Below are 19,156 nucleotides of genomic sequence, written 5' to 3' on the forward strand. Positions count from 1 at the left end.
TAAACATAGGTGATGTGAGCTGATTTTAGGATTGTTCATTTAGGTGACACTTTTAGAATTAGAATTGAGATTGTTAAACAATTAAAAGGGAAAACCTAAGGAAAATCCCCACTGGACATTAACTTAACCAAATGGTTAAGTAGATGTGAAGGTTCATTTCACAAAGGCAAAAGGAAAAACACAATTATATGGTGAAGATGATGACAAGATATGGAGTGGAATTTAAGCATGGAAAACAATAATAAAGACAATGACCAAATGTAATTCAAGACAACAAAACAAGAACATGTTTATGAATAGAATGGAATGATAATGGAAGGAATAGATGAAGGAAAAGGAAGCTTATGAGAATTGGAATTGAGAATGGTTGCACGCCACTTGGATGGTGAAATGACTCCAAGATAAGTGAAGGATGCTGCCACTTGAGAGCTCTCAAAACTCACAAGATAAGACTAAGACTAAGAGGATAAGCCTCACTAGTCATTCACACACAAAAATGTGCAGAGTAACTTTTCTCTATTTCATTCAACTTGTAAAATACACTAGGTAGACCTCCTATTTATAGGTGAAGGAGCCTTGGAGAACAAGCTAAAGGGGTAGGATGGGAAAAGAGAAAAAATGGACAGCCTTAGGATTTGACTAAGTCAATCCCGCATCCTAGACTTGTCCTTCTAGAAACTAGGTCAAAATGCCTTCCAAAAGGGCTAAGAACAAGCTAAAATGCTACCCACACCCCTTATTGTGCTAATGGTACCTTATTGTAGCCTATTTTTTTCTATTTGGACCCCTAAAGTGAGCCCAATTTAATTACAAACATATTCTATTTTTTTTAAGAAGACCAAAAGGAAAAACTTCTGATATTTTGGTTTATAGCTTCTTCTTCTTTTGTTGATTCTTTCTCGACGCTTGGTGGGGCCTAGCTTTGTATCTTGAGATGACTGACCCTTTTGGGAAGTTCTTGTTGTATCCTTAGTCATCTGTCGGTTTGTATTAGTAGGTCATCTAATTCCATAAAAAATATAAATCCTTAAACAAAAGTCGAGTAAAAAAAGCACTAACCTTTAGGTTCCACCACAAACGGATTAAGACTAAATCAAATCTTAGTTCTTCATATGTTACAAGTAGTAAGTTTTCTTGCTGATTTTACTTTTGAAATAAAAGGAAAATAGGGCACAAATTAATATATTAGAAGATGCATGAAATTAATTAACTTACCAGAGAAATAGCTTCACGTGCTGATAGAACAACCAGGTTAGTTGATGGCAGAGACCTCAGTTCAAGACCAACCACTAAAGTTATGATAAGGAGAATACAAAAAGATTGGGACTCTATTATTGATGGCAGAGACACTCTCTTATATATGTTTAAAGTGTCATGACCTAGTGTAAATTCTATAGTAGGATTTTAAATTTCTAACTTAAAAGTATAGTAGGATTTTTGCTTAAAGTAAATTAAGGTTAAGGTTAGGTTTCTAAAACCTACCTATGGTATAATTGGGCTTAATTGCATCCCACATTAAACCCTAGGCTGGTCATTAGACCTAATTAGGTCACATGATGCACACTTTAACATGCTTGTCTTGTGACTTGTTTAGACACATAATTCAAAACATTTCGTTTTAAATTTTCCCACCACTTTTTGTAACCCTTGGCTGACCTCCTTCACCTATAAGAGGAGATGCTTGGTTCATGATTTGATAGATCAAATATATGAGTGTTATGCTTCCAAATTGCAAGCCTAAGCACTCTCTTGTCTAAACCTCTCTAGGATAGACATCTTTGGTCTCATCTTCCCCCTCTTCCAAGTGATATGGCTGAATCAATCACTCTCCACACTCCAAGGAATCCATAGCTCCAATGGAGCTCTCCTTGACACAACTCTTCTATTAAGCTTTCGCCAACTCTCACTCAATTTCAAGAAAAAAACTTAGTTTGGACGAGGGAGATGCTATCATCAACACAATTGCTTGTGAAAAAAAGATCGAATGTCTTCAATGATCTGCAACACCTATGGCCTTATCCCTATGTTTTCTTCTTGATCCTTTTCATTTGGACTTCCATCCAACAATATTGACCCATCACAACCTTTCATGTATTCTAACATTATCCAACCATATGTTAATATCGTTAAATTTTTTGTTAATATGTGATTATATACAAAATGAAAATGACTAGTTAGAGTATATAGTTTTGTATCATTTGAGAACTTAACATTTTCTATTTGTGAAAGGAGAAATTGTTTTGAAGGGTTTCTAAACAAGCTAAAAGTACCAGACTGATGGTACTAGTTCCAAAGCTGTGATTGTTTTAACATTTAGGATTTAGATGTATGTTGTAAATCTATATAATTGAACTACAATATCAAACTCATTTGGCATGTGTATTTAAGGTAATAAATTCATATGTTTTGTTGCTAGAATATGATTTGAATTGAATGCTCGACGTGCACTAGAAATCAAAACTCATCTATTATTCTTTGTAACACGCTTTTTTTTTTCTTGATAGGAAAGGAAATATGATAGATAAGAAAACTTCTTGTAAATGTCTCCTTTTTCTTCCCTAGCAAACTCTTTAATATTGTTCCTCTTTTAGGAATCAAGGAATTGGCCTTTAATTTCTCCCTTACCATCTTATGGAAGAGGGAGGGAGCTCCTTGGAAGAAGGTACATCAATTTTATTCGTGGAGATGGACTTACTGATGTGGTGATCACAGATGAGTATCAAATCTTTAATATTTTCTGAAAAAGATAAATTAAGGGGGAAATCTCCCTTTCTTGTACACTTTATAAACAAATTAACTTTAAGGGAGCCTTACCCAATATATTTACAAGTGAGAATGAGACCATTGATAGACAAGGAGTGATATGAGTTTATTTGAGAATTGCACATGTTTTCACTTGAATTAGGAATTAAATTAACAATAATGGTGACAACTCTGTGAGAATTGTCACTGGACACGAACTTAACCAACTGGTTAACCAAGTGTGAAGGTTCTCTTCAAAGAGGAAAAGGAAAAATACACACACTCTAATTAATGATGAATTGTGGAAATGAAAAGAAACAACAAGTAAAGACAATGAATAAAAAGAATTGAACAAGACAAGATGGAAAGGATGAAGACACTTAGATGGATGGTGGGGTCTTGTGTCCTAGCCTGAGATGTTTGACCTAGCCTTGAATAGTCTTTTTTGCTCTTGGTCATCTTCTCTTAAATTTGGGCTAGCTTAGATGATGATGCTTCTTTCATGGTTACATCAAAGAGATATGTGGTGGAACAAGTGAAGGAAAATAACACTTAAATATGCAATACCAAACCTGGTTGAATTTGTAAATTCTCAAGATATTATTATTTCAAATGTGATTTTCAAGAATACTCCTTTCTCGAATATACATCCAGTTTATAGTAAGTATGAATTAGAAGTAATTTTTTTAATAGTATTTTCATTTTTTTTCATTACAAGTTGCTTGAAAGAAACTAGAATGAAAATTGAGAGGTAGAGATGTTTTCATGAAATATAATCTCAAACCTTGTTCCTTCTTTGCAGCTTAGGTATAACCTTTTAACACATAATTATATTTCATCACAGAGTAATAAATCGAAACACACATTACCATTTAACATATAATTTTTATTATTTTTGTTACCATATATCTACCATATCTTTGAGACAAAGTTTAGGTTCCAAGTTTTGGAAAATACAATGAGTCACACGATGATGCGTCTAACACTAGTCCAACGAAAATGGAACCCTAGGGTTCAAACACTAGGTCCTTCCTTGGTCGGTCGGTTGGTCGGTCTATACTTCAACTCCTCTCTCTACAAGCTCTTTCCTTCCCTCTACTCATTCCACCTCTCGGTCTTCTTGTAACCCAGACTCGGATGGTACCTGCAGAAGGCACTCCGATGCTCAAGTCAGTTTTAGTATTCGACCCTCGGTAGTTAGAGCATTGTATGATGATGTAACTGGTTCTTGGAATTTGTGCTATTTATATTATTTTAGTGGACCTTTCTTGTTGGGCCAGATTAGAGAGTTTGGGTCATGTTTAGAAGTGTATTACCTAGCTCTTGATTGTTGATTAACTACATTAACTCTACTTAAACGTAATTAGATTTGTGGTGTCGGTCGGTCCATTCATGAGGATTGTGATGTGAGTTGATTTTAGATTTATCCATTTTAAGAGTGACACTTTGTTTATGATTTGGATTTTAGAAAATATAAGGTGAGACCTAGGGAAGATCCCCACTGGACACAAACTTAACCAAAGTAAGTGTGAAAGTTCACTTCCAAAGGCAAAAGGAAAAACACATTATATGGTGAAGATGATGCATATTGCGAACTTGAAAGACATAAAAGAAACAAATATGATGAAGGAAGCCGAATTGAAATTGGAAGAATAAAACAAGAACATAAACACAAAGAACAAAGATGTAATAGAAAATGGAAGAAGAGATGAAGGAAAGAAAGCTTATGGTCGTGGACAAGAGAAGAACACGCCACTTGGAGTGTGGATTCTCCAAGATAAGTGTGGAGGGTCGTTACTTGAAGAGCTCTCAACTCTCACTAGATAAGACCTAAGCTAGAGACCACAAGTCTCACACAAATTGTGCAGAGTTTTCCTTCTATATGAAAATACATGGATTAAGGCACCCAATTTATAGGAATGGGTGCCTTGGAAAACAAGATGAGCAAGGATATGATGGTAAATGTGTGAGGGGGCTGCCTCTAGGGTTTGACTAAGTCAAAACCACACCTTAGGCCACTTCTTTTAGAAACTAGGACAAAATCAAGCTAAAATGATAACTACACCCCCTATTATGCTAAAGGCACCTATTCTAGCCTATCTTGATATTTGGACCCCTAAAGTGAGTCCAATTTATTTACATGTTTTATTCTTAAGAAGACCATAAGAAAGAACATTTGATGTTCTGGTCTTTGCCCATTTCTCCTTCTGGTGAGGTCTGCTAGATCCTTGGTGGGGTCTTCACTTGAAAGTTGAGATGACTTCTCATAGAGTGAATGGTAATTTCAGTCCTTGGTCATCTCCTTGTTGGCTTGGATTGTATCAAACTAAGACATGGTATCGGTCAGTCCATTGATGGGGACTGAGACATGGTATCGGTTGTACGACTCTCACTTGTACACAACGAAAATGGAACCCAAGGGTTAAAACACCAATTCAAGCACCAGTTCAACACCAAACAAACCAAAAAGCTACAGAAAACTCTACCAAAGAAACCTTTATTTTGTCTTTGTCTGTTATGATTCTAGTATTTATTGATTGATTATTTCTTTCTTTGGCTAGACCTAGAATGAGTGTACAACTTGTATATATTCAAACTATTCGTTTTGATTTCAGATAAATAAAAAGAGATATTCATTCTCATATCATTTGCCTTCCTTTTACTCTTTTGTTTTTCTTTGTTCTCTTTTGTTCATATCTGTTCTACTTTATAATATGGTATCAAATCCATTTCGAGCCTATCCTAACGAGTGTTTGTTGGCCTTATCAGGCCACCCGCTACCGGACCATTATCTGACCACCCATAATATGTTATCCCACGCACGAGCTGGGTGCAAACCTCACCTCATGAGCCGGTTTTATGGGGTTGAGTTAGGCTTAAAGTCCACTTCTTAATATGGTATCAGGAACCCATCAAATCTATGCACACATCAATACTGTTAATGTCAGTGCTAGTGATCTAGAAACCCTTTGGCATTTTCGATTAGGTCATATTTCAAATAAATGTATTGATGTTATCAAGAATAAATTTCCTTTTGCTAAATATAATAAATCTTTTGTTTGTGATGTTTGTCATTTTGCAAAGCAAAAAAGACTTTATTTTCCTATTAGTACATCTAAATCAAAAAAAAAAAAATTGATTTGATTCATGTAGATATCTGGGGACCATCTTTAATACCATCAATTTATGACCATAAATATTTCTTGACCTTAGTTGATGACTATTCGAGGTACACATGAATTTTTCCTTTAAAACAAAAATCTGAAGTTATCAAGGTTTTGGAATTTTTTGTTGTTTTTGTTCAAACACAATTTAAGACAACAATAAAAATAATAAGAAGTGATAATGAGACTGAATTATTCATGACTAATTTCTTAGTCAGTAAATGAATAGTACATCAAACATCATGTGTCAATACTCCACAACAAAATGGTATAGTTGAAAGGAAACATGGTCATTTATTAAATGTAGCAAGAACTATCATGATCAAATCTCATTTACCCGAAATTTATTGGTCATATTCTGTGATACATGTTGCTTATATTATAAACATGCTTCCCACACCTATTTTAAACTATTCTTCTCCTCATGAAATGCTTTACAAAGCTGAAGTAGATTTTACTGGATTGGAGGTGTTTGGTTCTTTATGTTATGCTAGTACTTTGTCAACCAATAGAAAAAATATTGATCTAAGGGCATCAAAATGTGTTTTTATTGGTTTTTAAAGGGGGACAAAAGGATATATTTTGTTGAATATTCAATCAAGAGAAATATTTCTGTCTAAAGATGTTGTCTTTTACGAACATGTTTTTCCATATCAAAGGGTTCAAGATACTAGCAATGAAATTAACAATCCTTACATTTATGATCAAATTTTGTTTGCTAAAGATCAACCTGTCTTAAGTCAGCCATCATAAACCATTCTTGAACGTTGTGATAATGTTGAAAATAATAGTGATAATAACTGTGAGTCACACATTGAGGTTTCAGAAGAAGTTTGTTCCCATATAGACCAAAACCTCAATGAAGATCATGAAATATAACAAAATTCTGAATCAGATCCATCTGTTCGAATGAGTACAAGAATAAAAAGATCACCTGAGTATTTAAAGGATTATCATTGTATTCTTAATGTTTCACATACATCTTCAAGAGTTAAATATCCTTTAAATTATGTTTTGTCTTATAACAAATTATCACCTTTTTACAAGTCTTTTGTTATGTCTCTTTCTTCACATGTTGAGTCAAACACTTATTCTGAAGCTGTGAAACATGATTGTTGAAGAAAAGCTATACAATGTGAGATATCTGTTTTAGAGTCAAATCAAACTTGAGAGACTGCTCTTCTGCCTAAGGACAAAGTTGCCATATGTTGCAAATGGGTATTCAAAATAAAATATAAGGTTGATGGGATAGTTGAAAGGTATAAAGCAAGGTTAGCGGCAAAGGGATACACCCAAATAGAAGGCATTGACTACCTTGATACTTTCTCTCCAGTAGTAAAGATGACCACCATAAGGTTGCTTCTTTCTCTAGCTTCTATATATAATTGGGAATTGAAACAATTAGACATAAAGAATGCCTTTTTACATGGAGACTTGAAAGAAGATGTATACATGGTTGCTCCTCTTGGATTGACTTCTATTCCACCCGGAAAAGTTTGTAAACTAAAAAAGGCTTTATATGGCCTTTAGCAAGCCAACAGAGAGTGATTTGCCAAACTGTCATCCTTTTTGCTTTCTATGGGATATACTCAATCTATGAATGATCATTTCCTGTTCATTAATTCTTTTGAAGGAACTTTTACAACATTATTGGTGTATGTGGATGATATAATATTTGCAGGAAATGATAAAGAAGAGATTGCTCGAATTAAACAAGCATTGAATTAGAGACATTTAAGATTAAGGATCTTGGGATTTTAAGATATTTTCTTGGTCTAGAAGTAGCAAGAAGTAAAGAAGGAATAATGGTGAATCAAAGGAAATATTGGAATGTTTAATAGATGCAAGTCTTTTAGCCTGCAAACCTACGCCCACTCCTATCGATAATCATGAAAAATTTTCTTCTACTGGAGGTATTCCTTTCACAAATATTCAAGCCTACAGAAGATTGATTGGAAGACTTATGTATCTCACTAATACCCGACCTGACATAACATTTTCTGTGCAACAACTTTCTCAATTTCTTGCTAAGCCTACAATTTCTCACTATACTGCAGCGATTAGAATTTTCAGATATATTAAAGGAGCTCCAAGTCTGGGTTTATTTTTCTCTTCCAACACTTATGCTCATCTAAAAGCCTTTTGTGACAGTGATTGGGGCACTTGCACTAATTCAAGACAATCAGTGACTGGTTTTAGTGTGTATTTTGGAAATTCTCCCATATCTTGGAAATCAAAGAAGCAAGGCACGATATCGAAGAGTTCTTGTGAAGTTGAATATAGGGCAATGATCACTGTTACATGTGAAATTCAATGGCTAACTTATCTTCTTCAAGATTTCAAAGTTTCTTTTGAGCAACCATCTCTTTTATGCTGTGACAATGACTCAGCAAGATACATTGCAGCAAATCCAGAGTTTCACGAGCGTACAAAACATATAGAAATAGATTGTCACGTTGTTAGGGAAAAATTAAAGAAGGGTCTCATCTATTTACTTCCCATTTCCACCACAAAGCAATTGGCTGACATTTATATCAGAGTTTTAAGTCCTCAATCTTTCAAGAGTATTTGTTCCAAGTTGGGTCTCATCAATATTTGTTCTCCAGCTTGAGGGGATATTAAAGAAAAATGTTAATATTAATTTTGTCTTTTCTAATTCTTAGTTGTTTCTCTCAATAGAGGTGAATAACCTTTATTTTGTCTTTGTCTGTTATGATTATAGTATTTATTGATTGATTATTTCTTTATTTGGCTAGACCTAAAAATGAGTGTACAACTTGTATATACTCAGACTATTCGTTCTGATTTCGGATAAATAAAAAGAGATATTCATTCTCATATCTTTTACATTTCTTTTACTCTTTTATTCATCTTTGTTCTCTTTTGTTCATATCTATTCTATTTTATAATAATTACATAAAACTCTACCAAAGTAAAACGTAAACCTGCAACTCACCTTAGGAAAACTCGTAAAAATTCCTTCTCTTTACCTCTTGCCACCATGTTGCCACCGCGGAGGTCGATTTCAAATGCTTCACATGATCATACAGTCAGGGTTTATCAGTGCCCTACTTACCGTACTTACCAATGTAAACACTAGGTTTAAAAAAATACTTACCTTCAAGTAATCCTCCATTGTCACAATGTTGTGGATTAGGAAAAAAAGGGGATGAAGCTCAATAATAGGGAAAGCGGACACACAGTAATTCAAGTTTGAAAGGGGAGAGTGAGAAATGAATTCAGGAAGCTCCAAATTTTATATTTTACTCTTTTAAGATCCATTTTTTATCTGAAATCGACTCATTATTTATTTATTATATTTATTTATTTTTAGTGTTCTCCAGATAATTATACAAATTTTGTTTAATGTCCTGTTAGAGTGGCTTGATCCACTCTATTAGTCCCCTAAAGGCCATCCTTATTTTGCGGAAAGTAATTATTAATGTTTTTTAGTAATTATATATAAACTGATATGTAAAAACACAAAACAAATAGCAGACCATTTTGATCTGGTTTTTCTTATTATCCCATCCCATTAAATTATGATCACATCATCATATATTATGAAGCGAATATTAATCGAGTATAGATTGTATTCAAACTCCTAGATTTATTATCATTGTTTCAATGAAAAAGTACGAACTCTTTGACGATGAATTAATATTATTATGGCTCAATGACAGATGTTCATTTTATAAACTTCGTACTTATTAAGAACTTCTGAAAATACACAATAGAAAAAGACCAAAAAGAAAAGTTTGAATGTGATTAAAATAGTTGTTTCTCATTGACAAAATAAAATGTTTATATTTTAAAGAAAAAATATATTTTTTCTACATCTCTCAATAAAATATAAAAATATATTGTTCTAATGTAAAGTAATACAAGCTCGCTATTATCCGTAACAAACAATAAAATTAAGAAAATCCGTGTTTAAAAGTATTCATTAAGCATTTTAATGACTAAATGTGAATATCGAAGAAAAAGACCTTCCGAATAACGGGTGGGTCATGTTTGTAGCATTGCAGTTTGAGATATTTCCACATTTCCGAACATTCTTCTCAGTCACTGACTTGTGTTTTGTCTCCATTATGTCAATCCCTTTACCTACACACTCTTAAATTCTTATTCCACAACTCTACACTTGCACAGTTTGGAGCACGTTTTTTTCAGCTTTCTCTTTCCCTTTTGTACTATATCCGGGGAACTATCACCAAGTTCATGCACAATTCTTTCGAACTTAGAAGTAAAAAATTTTACCTCTCAAAAAATAATTAACGGTTCCTTTCAATTTGTAGCGTTGTACACAACAGAAAGTTATGTTTATATATAATAACAACCCGACCAGAAGATTCTTTTTTTCTTTCTATAAACACTTTGATCAATAAAAATTCCATTTCTCTTCCTCTCACCAGTGCCCTTTTTATATATATAAAAAAAAGAACTGAACCAACCACTGCTTTAACCAGTTTGATTCTGAACTACTGTATTCTTTTTTCTCTTCTTCTCTCGTTTTCTTCTGTTCAACTTCTTTTATGTCCATGGCGTCAACATCCACACCAAGGTCATCTTCAGAACTAACTATCACAGTTGAACACAATCCTTCCAAATCACGATTAGCCGAGCTGGGTATAAATTCATGGCCCAAGTGAGTGAAAAGTTATCCATTTGATAGATTATTGCTAGTCTCTAACATCTAAAAGGTGTCAGAGAATTGTTTTTGTGAGCTGTGGATGATTAACCGATGGATCTGATGAAATTTTGTGTATTTTCAGATGGGGTTGTCCTCCTGGGAAGTATATGCTCAAATTCGACGCCCAAGAAACGTGCTATTTTCTGAGAGGGAAAGTGAAGGTTTATCCAAAAGGTTCGTCTGAGTCAGTAAAATTTGGTGTGGGGGACCTTGTCACCATACCCAAGGGACTTAGTTGCACATGGGAGATATCCGTTGCAGTGGACAAACATTACAAGTTCGAGTCTTCTTCCACACCTACACCCTCCTCAAAATGTATCACTGATATTTGAATTTTATTTTATTGTTTATCGTGCTTAATATTCACTAGGATTATAAATTTTAATAAAGGTACTACTCACTACTGGTGTATAATTTGAAACGAATATATATTAGGGTTATAACTTATAATATGAATGTTTGTTTCTAATTCAATGTTTGAAGTTTTCTTTGGCTTTGTATATGATTAAAAAATGAATAGCTTATCTAGGAAAGAAAGAAGGAGCATGCATTTGCATCTCGTGTTTGAGGATGCATGCACTTTTCTATGTTGCGAATGCTTATTTTGACCGGTCAGCTTTAATTTTTTGTCCGTTTACTATTCATGTTGTTTACATCGTGCATTGAGAAGCTTGATTTTGCCTTCTCTTTATCAACTCGATGTTGATAGACAAACAAGAGGTTGGGTGATGTGAATCCTAGCTAGCTGCAATTGGAGTCTATCAGTATCAGAATAGATGCTTTGGAACTGAGTAACGAATAACGATGGTCCTCCTTTAGTTTTGATCTTTCTGCATGTGATCCCACAGCCACTACCTAGAAAATCTCAGGCTTTATGGATGCAAGAATATAGGAGGCAAATGTTGCATGCACGCATATTCTTTATTGATTAGGAATTGATGCTGGAGATTTGCACCGTTGATGTCTAATTTGACCCTTTAACACAGAATAAAGGGTACCCGCATCACATTATTTTTGGGTGAGGGCAATATCTATATGCATCACTGAGCTTATTTGTCATTTGTGGGCGCATAAAAATTGTTTTTAATTTCAACGGTGTCATGCCTTAGGTTCTAGGATAAGAAATACATTTTTGTCTTTTATACTATACGGATTTTTCACCTCAAGTTTGTTAAGATAGTATCGTTAGGATCAATCACCGCCTTCAAGTTATTTGTTCACTTTGAAATTTTGAGCTTCATCACAATTTTACCCTTAAAAGACGTCTCAAAGGATTAAGGGAGGAAAGTATATTTAAATTATCTCGGACCTTAAACTCTAAGTGATGTTTGACTATTAAGCGTGCCGGTACAAGTCCCCTAGTCGAGGTCTAAGGGGAGCGAGGTTCATCTTTAAAACCATATTTCCAGTCCCATGAGTAGCGTCAATGTTCTAAACTCAAGTTCGTTGAGATAACATCATCAATTACCGCTTAGAGGTATTGTTTGCTTTGTAGCTCAGATCCTCATCGCAATTCCTAAGAATGAAAAGAGGAATGTGTATTTAAATTGAAACGCAATTCATTTTAAAATGTATTACAGTTGAATCGTTAAAAGGAATTGTGTACTATTTTTTCATTATAGCTCGATTTTTGTCCCTAAGAAGGGTTTTACCGAGCAACACATTATTGAAATACATTTTAATTTTTCATATTTAAGAAATTACATCCAAAGTCATTTTCGTTTGAAAATAAGCGAACATTACGTTGGATGTAAAAAAATCAAAGCTATATAAGATCGTTTGAAACTAAGCAATCACTACATCGGATCAAAGCAATATACAATTGTTTGAAAAACGAAACGAACATCATAATCTAATACTGTTTGAAAATAAATTATCACTACATCAGGTCAAAGGAATACACTCATTTAAAAAAAAATGATCATTACAATATGAGATCGTTTAAAAATAAATAGTCACTACATCATATCGTAGTACGAAGTTGTTTGAAAATAAATAATCATCACATCGGATCAATGTAATACGTAGACATTTGTAAATAAACGACCATCAAAATAAAGCCAAATTAATTTGAAAATAAACAATTGTCACAGTAAATCGAAGTCGTTTAAAAATAAATGACCATCTTAAAGTAATCCAACTCATTACAAGTAAAATATCATAGGATCAAAATAATTTGTTAAACACTTGCAAGATACTGAAACTCATTCATCCATCAAATCATCCTACTTACACCTCATTTATGGATTTTGAGCTTGGTGACTTATGTATCCATGTGTATTAAAGATATATAGAAATATTGATGCAAAACTAGCTTGTTTTGGCTTCTTCTTTTTTTTTAGTTGTGTATGTTGCGGAAGAGTGGACTTGAAAGTGACATCAATGGCTGAATTGAAGTGTGGAGAAGATGAAATGGAGAGGAGAGGTAAAGGCTTAGAAGAGGTGTGACCAACTTCTAAGAAGATTCAAGCAAAACACTAATAGAAGTGCAAACTTGAGAGTGAGAATTTGAAGACAAATGAGCTAGCAACTTGAGCAGCATTTCATTATCAATTCAAATCTAATTTACATGGGGGCTAACACTTATATTTATAGTGCTATGGGCAGCCAAGGTGCAAACTTTAACCCTAAAAACTCTCCACTCATAGAAAGACAAGTGTCTCTCTCTAATTGGAGCAAATCCTCTCAAATTAGAGGTTGACAAGTGTCTTTATCTAATTGGAGAGAATCCTCTCCATTCCCATGAAGACAAATGTCATTTTGGTATTGGTGGGAATCCTCTCCATTAAGGAGATGACATGTGGACCTTCATGCCTTCCTTGTCACTCCATGCTTTCTATTTGCACTCTAGTAATTTATTTGTGCATCCTAGATGGTCTAGAGTTCCATTGGGTCCAAGAAGGCCCAATTGTAACTCTAGGTAGACTCTTTCTTTTTCTATTTACACCCTATTCTAATTGGCCCAAAACATGGCCCAATAAAATGGCATAAATACAAGCCCAAAAATAAAGCCTATACTACTCTGTATAATATTTATAAAACTAGATAAAAATGGAAGAACAAACAACATTAATTCTCCCTGAGATGAGAGTCTTCTAAAATCCTTTTTCTGCTTCCAATCTTCTTAGCCAAATGTTTTGAGGTTGGATGGCTTTCACCAAATATGCATAATAATATAAAACCTATTCAAATTAAATGCAATCTAATCAAATCAAAATGCAACGATATAACTTGGATATTTATATATTAATTTTTTTATCAGCAAAGAATAAATAAAATAAAATGAGACACTTCAGGGGTGTCTCAACCCTTATACATAAAGTGGCCAAGGCCAACCTGCGCAATAACACCTGACCTACAAACATTCTTCAGACTCTATAGACCACCAAACCAATCCTCAAGTGAAAGGAATGGTAAGGCACATCAAAAGAAATTAGCATCTACCATATCAGGGTCCTTATAACCAATCTTTAGTCAAAACAATACACACAAAACATCCTCTGATACAACCAAAAGTCCACAAACACATTTACAAATCAAATTCCCTCACCCACAAACAAAACCCATAAAAACCACTCAGAATCGAACCTGCTTTCTTCAAAATCTAAAGAAACTTTACCTGCCTACTAACCTGTATGAGAGTCGAATACCTATTCATAGCCTCAACAACTATATACCACAATACCTTGAACAAAAATCCAACAAACCTGATCGGGAGCCACATTCTCTTTTCATAACCACACCAATAGTAAAACAAGTACCTTAAAAATACATTTATTCCTGTGATTCCATATTTAACCTACAATTGCTACCCAAATCCCCCCTAGCATCTGATGTAAGCTTCCTTCATACCTACAAGCTTAAACAACATGAAATACATTTTTGCATCTGAATGATACACAAAGTATAACTCAAGCCACTCCAAACAAAGATCCCATAATCTCCAAGAAATCTTACACCGAAAGAAAAGATGATTGAGTGACCAAAGAGACTTTAACCACTACACCAGACAAGTTCTTTTGTCATATTATGATTTTTTATTATACTTATTATTATTATTAATATAAATGATATTAATAAAATAATAATAATATCATTTATATTATTAAAATTATTAATATTATAATATTATAATATTATTAATATTATTAATGTTACTATATTATTAATATTATTATATTATTAATATTATTATATTATTAATATTATTATATTATTAATATTATTATATTATTAATATTATTATATTATTAATATTATTATATTATTAATATTATTAATATTATTATATTATTAATATTATTAATATTATTATATTATTAATATTATTAATATTATTAATATTATTATATTATTAATATTATTAATATTATTAATATTATTATATTATTAATATTATTATATTATTAATACTATTATATTATTAATATTATTAATATTATTAATACTATTATATTATTAATATTATTATTATTATATTATTAATATTATTATTATATTATTAATATTATTATTATATTATTATTATTATTATTATTATATTATTAATATTATTATTATATTGTTAATATTATTATTATATTATTAATAATATTAATAATATAAATGATATTAATAATACTAATATCATTTATATTATTACCATTATTAATATTATTAATATTATTAATTATATTAATATTATTAATATTATTAATATTATTAATATTATTAATATTATTAATATTATTAATATTATTAATATTATTAATTATATTAATATTATTAATATTATTAATTTTATTAATATTATTAATTATTATTATATATTTTTAATATTATTAAATATTGTTAATATTATTAATATATTAAATATTGTTAATATTATTAATATTATTAAATATTGTTTAATATTATTAATATTATTAAATATTGTTTAATATTATTAATATTATTAAATATTGTTAATATTATTAATATTATTAAATATTGTTAATATTATTAATATTATTAAATATTGTTAATATTTTTAATATTGTTAATATTATTAATATTAATAATAATATTAAATATTGTTAATATTATTAATAATATTAATAATATTAAATATTGTTAATATTATTAATAATATTAAATATTTTTAATATTATTAAATATTGTTAATATTATTAAATATTGTTAATATTATTAATATTATTAAATATTGTGAATATTATTAAATATTATTGGTATTGTAAGGATCTAGAAAATTACTTTAGAATAGAAGTGGTACATTTTAAATGACTCCTGAATATTTTATCTAAAATGAAAAGGGCATATAAATAGAAATTCAGTTATTCAGGTTTCATTTTATAAAGAACCACCATCTCTCTAGAAAGTTTTTTTTCCTTTCCTTTCCCTTCTCTCTAAGATTCTGACTTCCTCGCTCATCAGTTCGACGATCAGAGTCCACCATCAGACTCCTGACAGTGAGTACTACAAGACTGCCCGTTCATAATATCTGATAGAGTAAGTTCATTTTTGCTCTTCTCTTTGAGTCAAATTTTGAACTTGGTTGTTTTTGTCCTTGCTTTGCATGTGACCCTTTTAGCTTCAGGGTTAATCTCTATTAGCTCAGGGTCCTAGTGATATAGTTAGATTTTTTATTAGGATTTTGTGGTGCAGGTTAAGTTACCTTTGAGTTCTTAGTGGTTTTGGAGCTCTTAGTGAATATTTACTAAATTTCAGGTAAGGGAAGTTAGCCTTAATTCCCAATAGAACACTAAGCTAGAAGATCTGGATGTGAGGGTGACGTGGTCACCAGTCTCAAACTTTCTTCCAGGATTGTTTGTTTTAAGTATATTAGAAATTGACTGAGATTTGAATGTGAAGTTTGATATATGGTTGCTGTTATAAAATTATAATGTTGTTGATTATTGGTTGTTTGATGTTGATTTAGAGTAATTTTCAGCTATAGCATGGAATTTGTTATTTCTGAGTACACTCTGGTGTCATTTAGATCAACCTAAACTATTTTCGATCAATCCAAAATTTCTGGTGCTCTCTGGTGTCATTTAGATCAACCTAAATTATTTTCGATCAATCCAAAATTTCGGGTGCTCTCTGGTGTCATTCAGATCAACCTAAACTATTTTCGATATATCCAAAATTTCTGGTGCTTGAGGACAAGCTAGATTCTAAGTTGGGGAGAGTGATAAGTGTCTAATTTCAGTAATATTTCATATTAAAATATAGGCACTTATGAAGATTTATTGCTAATTTACATATAAAATAATCCCTAATTTATGAATTTATACCTTTTTACATTTTTTATGATCTTTATTTGAATAAGAGTATTTTATTCCCAAATTTGGTGTTAATTGCATATTTCTAAGGAAGATTGGAGATTTGGATTAAAGATGAATGATTTGAGCTAAAAAGATAAAGATAGAAGGTCCCAGAATGGAAAAGATGCAAAGAAAGATTGGGCCTTTTTATGTTTTATCATTTAGCCCATTAGCGCGACATAATAAACAACCTAACCCTAGAAAACTAGGATAAATAGAGGGCTAGAGGTTAAACCTTAGTGTGCCAGATTGAGAGGAAAACACCATAGAGTGAATTGTAACCCAATTGGGAGAATGGAAGGTGATAGAAGTATGTGTGGCTAATTCTACCCTTTGGGATTGGGAGTAATCTGCTCAAACTCTTATGTATTGAGGTGATATTTTATATATTAATATTCAGTTCTTGATTGATTATTGGTATTGTTGTTTTACTTTTAATTTTCCGTGACAAATTGAGAATCTTAAATCTGACCGGGAGGTATTTTTAGGGTTCGGACCTAAACAACAATACTTAACATATTTAAGTGCTAGGAATAGACTTGAAATGTTAATTGCTATTAACGTCTGAGCTTCGTTCTAAGTTGTTCTTATAATTATGCGAGGGATCGATAGTTAGGGAACATTTTTAAGGATTTTATATGCGAGGAATCGATATAAATGATTTTTATACGGGCATCAATTTCAATTAAAGAACTTAATATTGACATGCTAATCAAAATACATGAGAGTGAGAGAGATGAAACCTATTCCCTATTTTTCCAATTGAAACAATTAATTCTTTGTCTGTTTTCTTATTGATCATCGCCAACCCAACCACTCTCAATACACTTTTAATTGTTTTGTTCTATATTTAGGGATTATTGTACTTGATAATTCACTTTTCCTTGTGGGATCGATATCCGTCCTTAGGGACAATTATTACTTCTGACAAACGCGGTGCACTTGCCGTAAAAAGTCATCAACCCTACCTGTTGATTGTACTCCGACGATCAAGTCAGTACAGGGCTTATAGAAACAATGAGTAAGTAAGCAAGTAGTTTTAGTCTTAGAAACAATGTACCTTTACCAGGGATCTCAAGTACCTTATATAGACTACTTTTAGGTTACTTCTTGTAACAACCCTTCTCTCACAAGAACCTTATCTCGAGTGAAAGTAGGTTTGATGGTAGGAGAGTCTGTTACAATGCGCACAATCTTAGTATGACAATTGCACATAATCTTTCCTCCTTGGAGTGCATAATCTTAACAACATGACTGCTAGGGTACCAACTCATGTACCAACATCAAGGGGGCCATTTGTCCACTATAGGCGTACGAGCCTTTACGTATCATGCATGCAACTTATTCCCCAAAACCCTGGCACTCTTGGGCTTAAGCGTCTTTAGAGAATATTTTACTTGTGCTAGACCCGAATGTACTAAACACACCATTCACACTTTTTCGCTGACCAGGCCTTATACGCGTTAAGCATATGAATGAACCTCAACGCACACATACCTGTGGCCCACTTATGTGGCCCATTAACTCGACCAGACCACTGAGCTTAATTGCTTGACACAGGTGTCGATGTCCGATCACCGAGCACTGAGCCCACACTCTGGTCCACTACACAAGCCCCCATGCTCTAACTAGAAGTGAAGAGGCTAACTGCTCATCCACGGCGACCTACGTGTCTTGTGAGCGATGCGACACACACAGTGTTTTGAGGTGATGTCTCACCATACTACATCACAAGCGTACACGTGACCATCATCAACGGTTGGAAAACGTTGCCCCTTGCGCTTCACTTATATGTTAACCCTTTGAAAATTCACGCTCTCTTCACTGTTTCATTCCTCTTCGCGCTTCTCTTTCGAACACCCTGCTCCCTCTTCTTCAAACAAACCTCCTCGCCTCATTTCATCAATCGCCTCAAGGTGTGTTTTTTATCTTGTGACTGCTTTTAATCTGCCACATCATTTCAATGCCTTTAATCTGCTCGTAACTGCGTTGGGACTGTTTACATTTCTTGTGATTATGATTGTAAACACATGCACATCTTTATCTGAGCATTGCATTCGTTTGTTTCCTTTCTTTGTTTAGATTCTCTGTATGATGGATTACAAAACCTTGTATCCCTGGACTCCCAGTCCCCTTTTAAAAGAAACCTCTAAGTTTACCACTCGTGAGAAAATAGTGTTGTATAGGAAGAGCGAACACCCTAAAAATACTTTCCCTAACTAAAGTTTAATATATTATTATAATAGTATAAT

General features: G+C 32.5%; 1 protein-coding gene across 1 annotated transcript; it reads left to right on the forward strand.

Annotated features, from left to right (window-relative positions):
* The first annotated feature begins 10,341 nt into the window (after nucleotides 1–10,341).
* LOC137816877 (uncharacterized) lies at nucleotides 10,342–11,073 on the forward strand. The gene is made up of 2 exons (XM_068620038.1): nucleotides 10,342–10,554; nucleotides 10,682–11,073. Exons 1-2 carry the CDS (start codon nucleotides 10,442–10,444, stop codon nucleotides 10,929–10,931), a joined length of 363 nt encoding a protein of 120 aa, XP_068476139.1. The 5' UTR covers nucleotides 10,342–10,441; the 3' UTR covers nucleotides 10,932–11,073.
* Nucleotides 11,074–19,156: the final 8,083 nt, after the last annotated feature.

The sequence above is a fragment of the Phaseolus vulgaris genome, unplaced genomic scaffold, assembly GCF_000499845.2.
Source record: "Phaseolus vulgaris cultivar G19833 unplaced genomic scaffold, P. vulgaris v2.0 scaffold_12, whole genome shotgun sequence".
In the NCBI taxonomy this organism is placed as follows: Eukaryota; Viridiplantae; Streptophyta; class Magnoliopsida; order Fabales; family Fabaceae; genus Phaseolus; species Phaseolus vulgaris.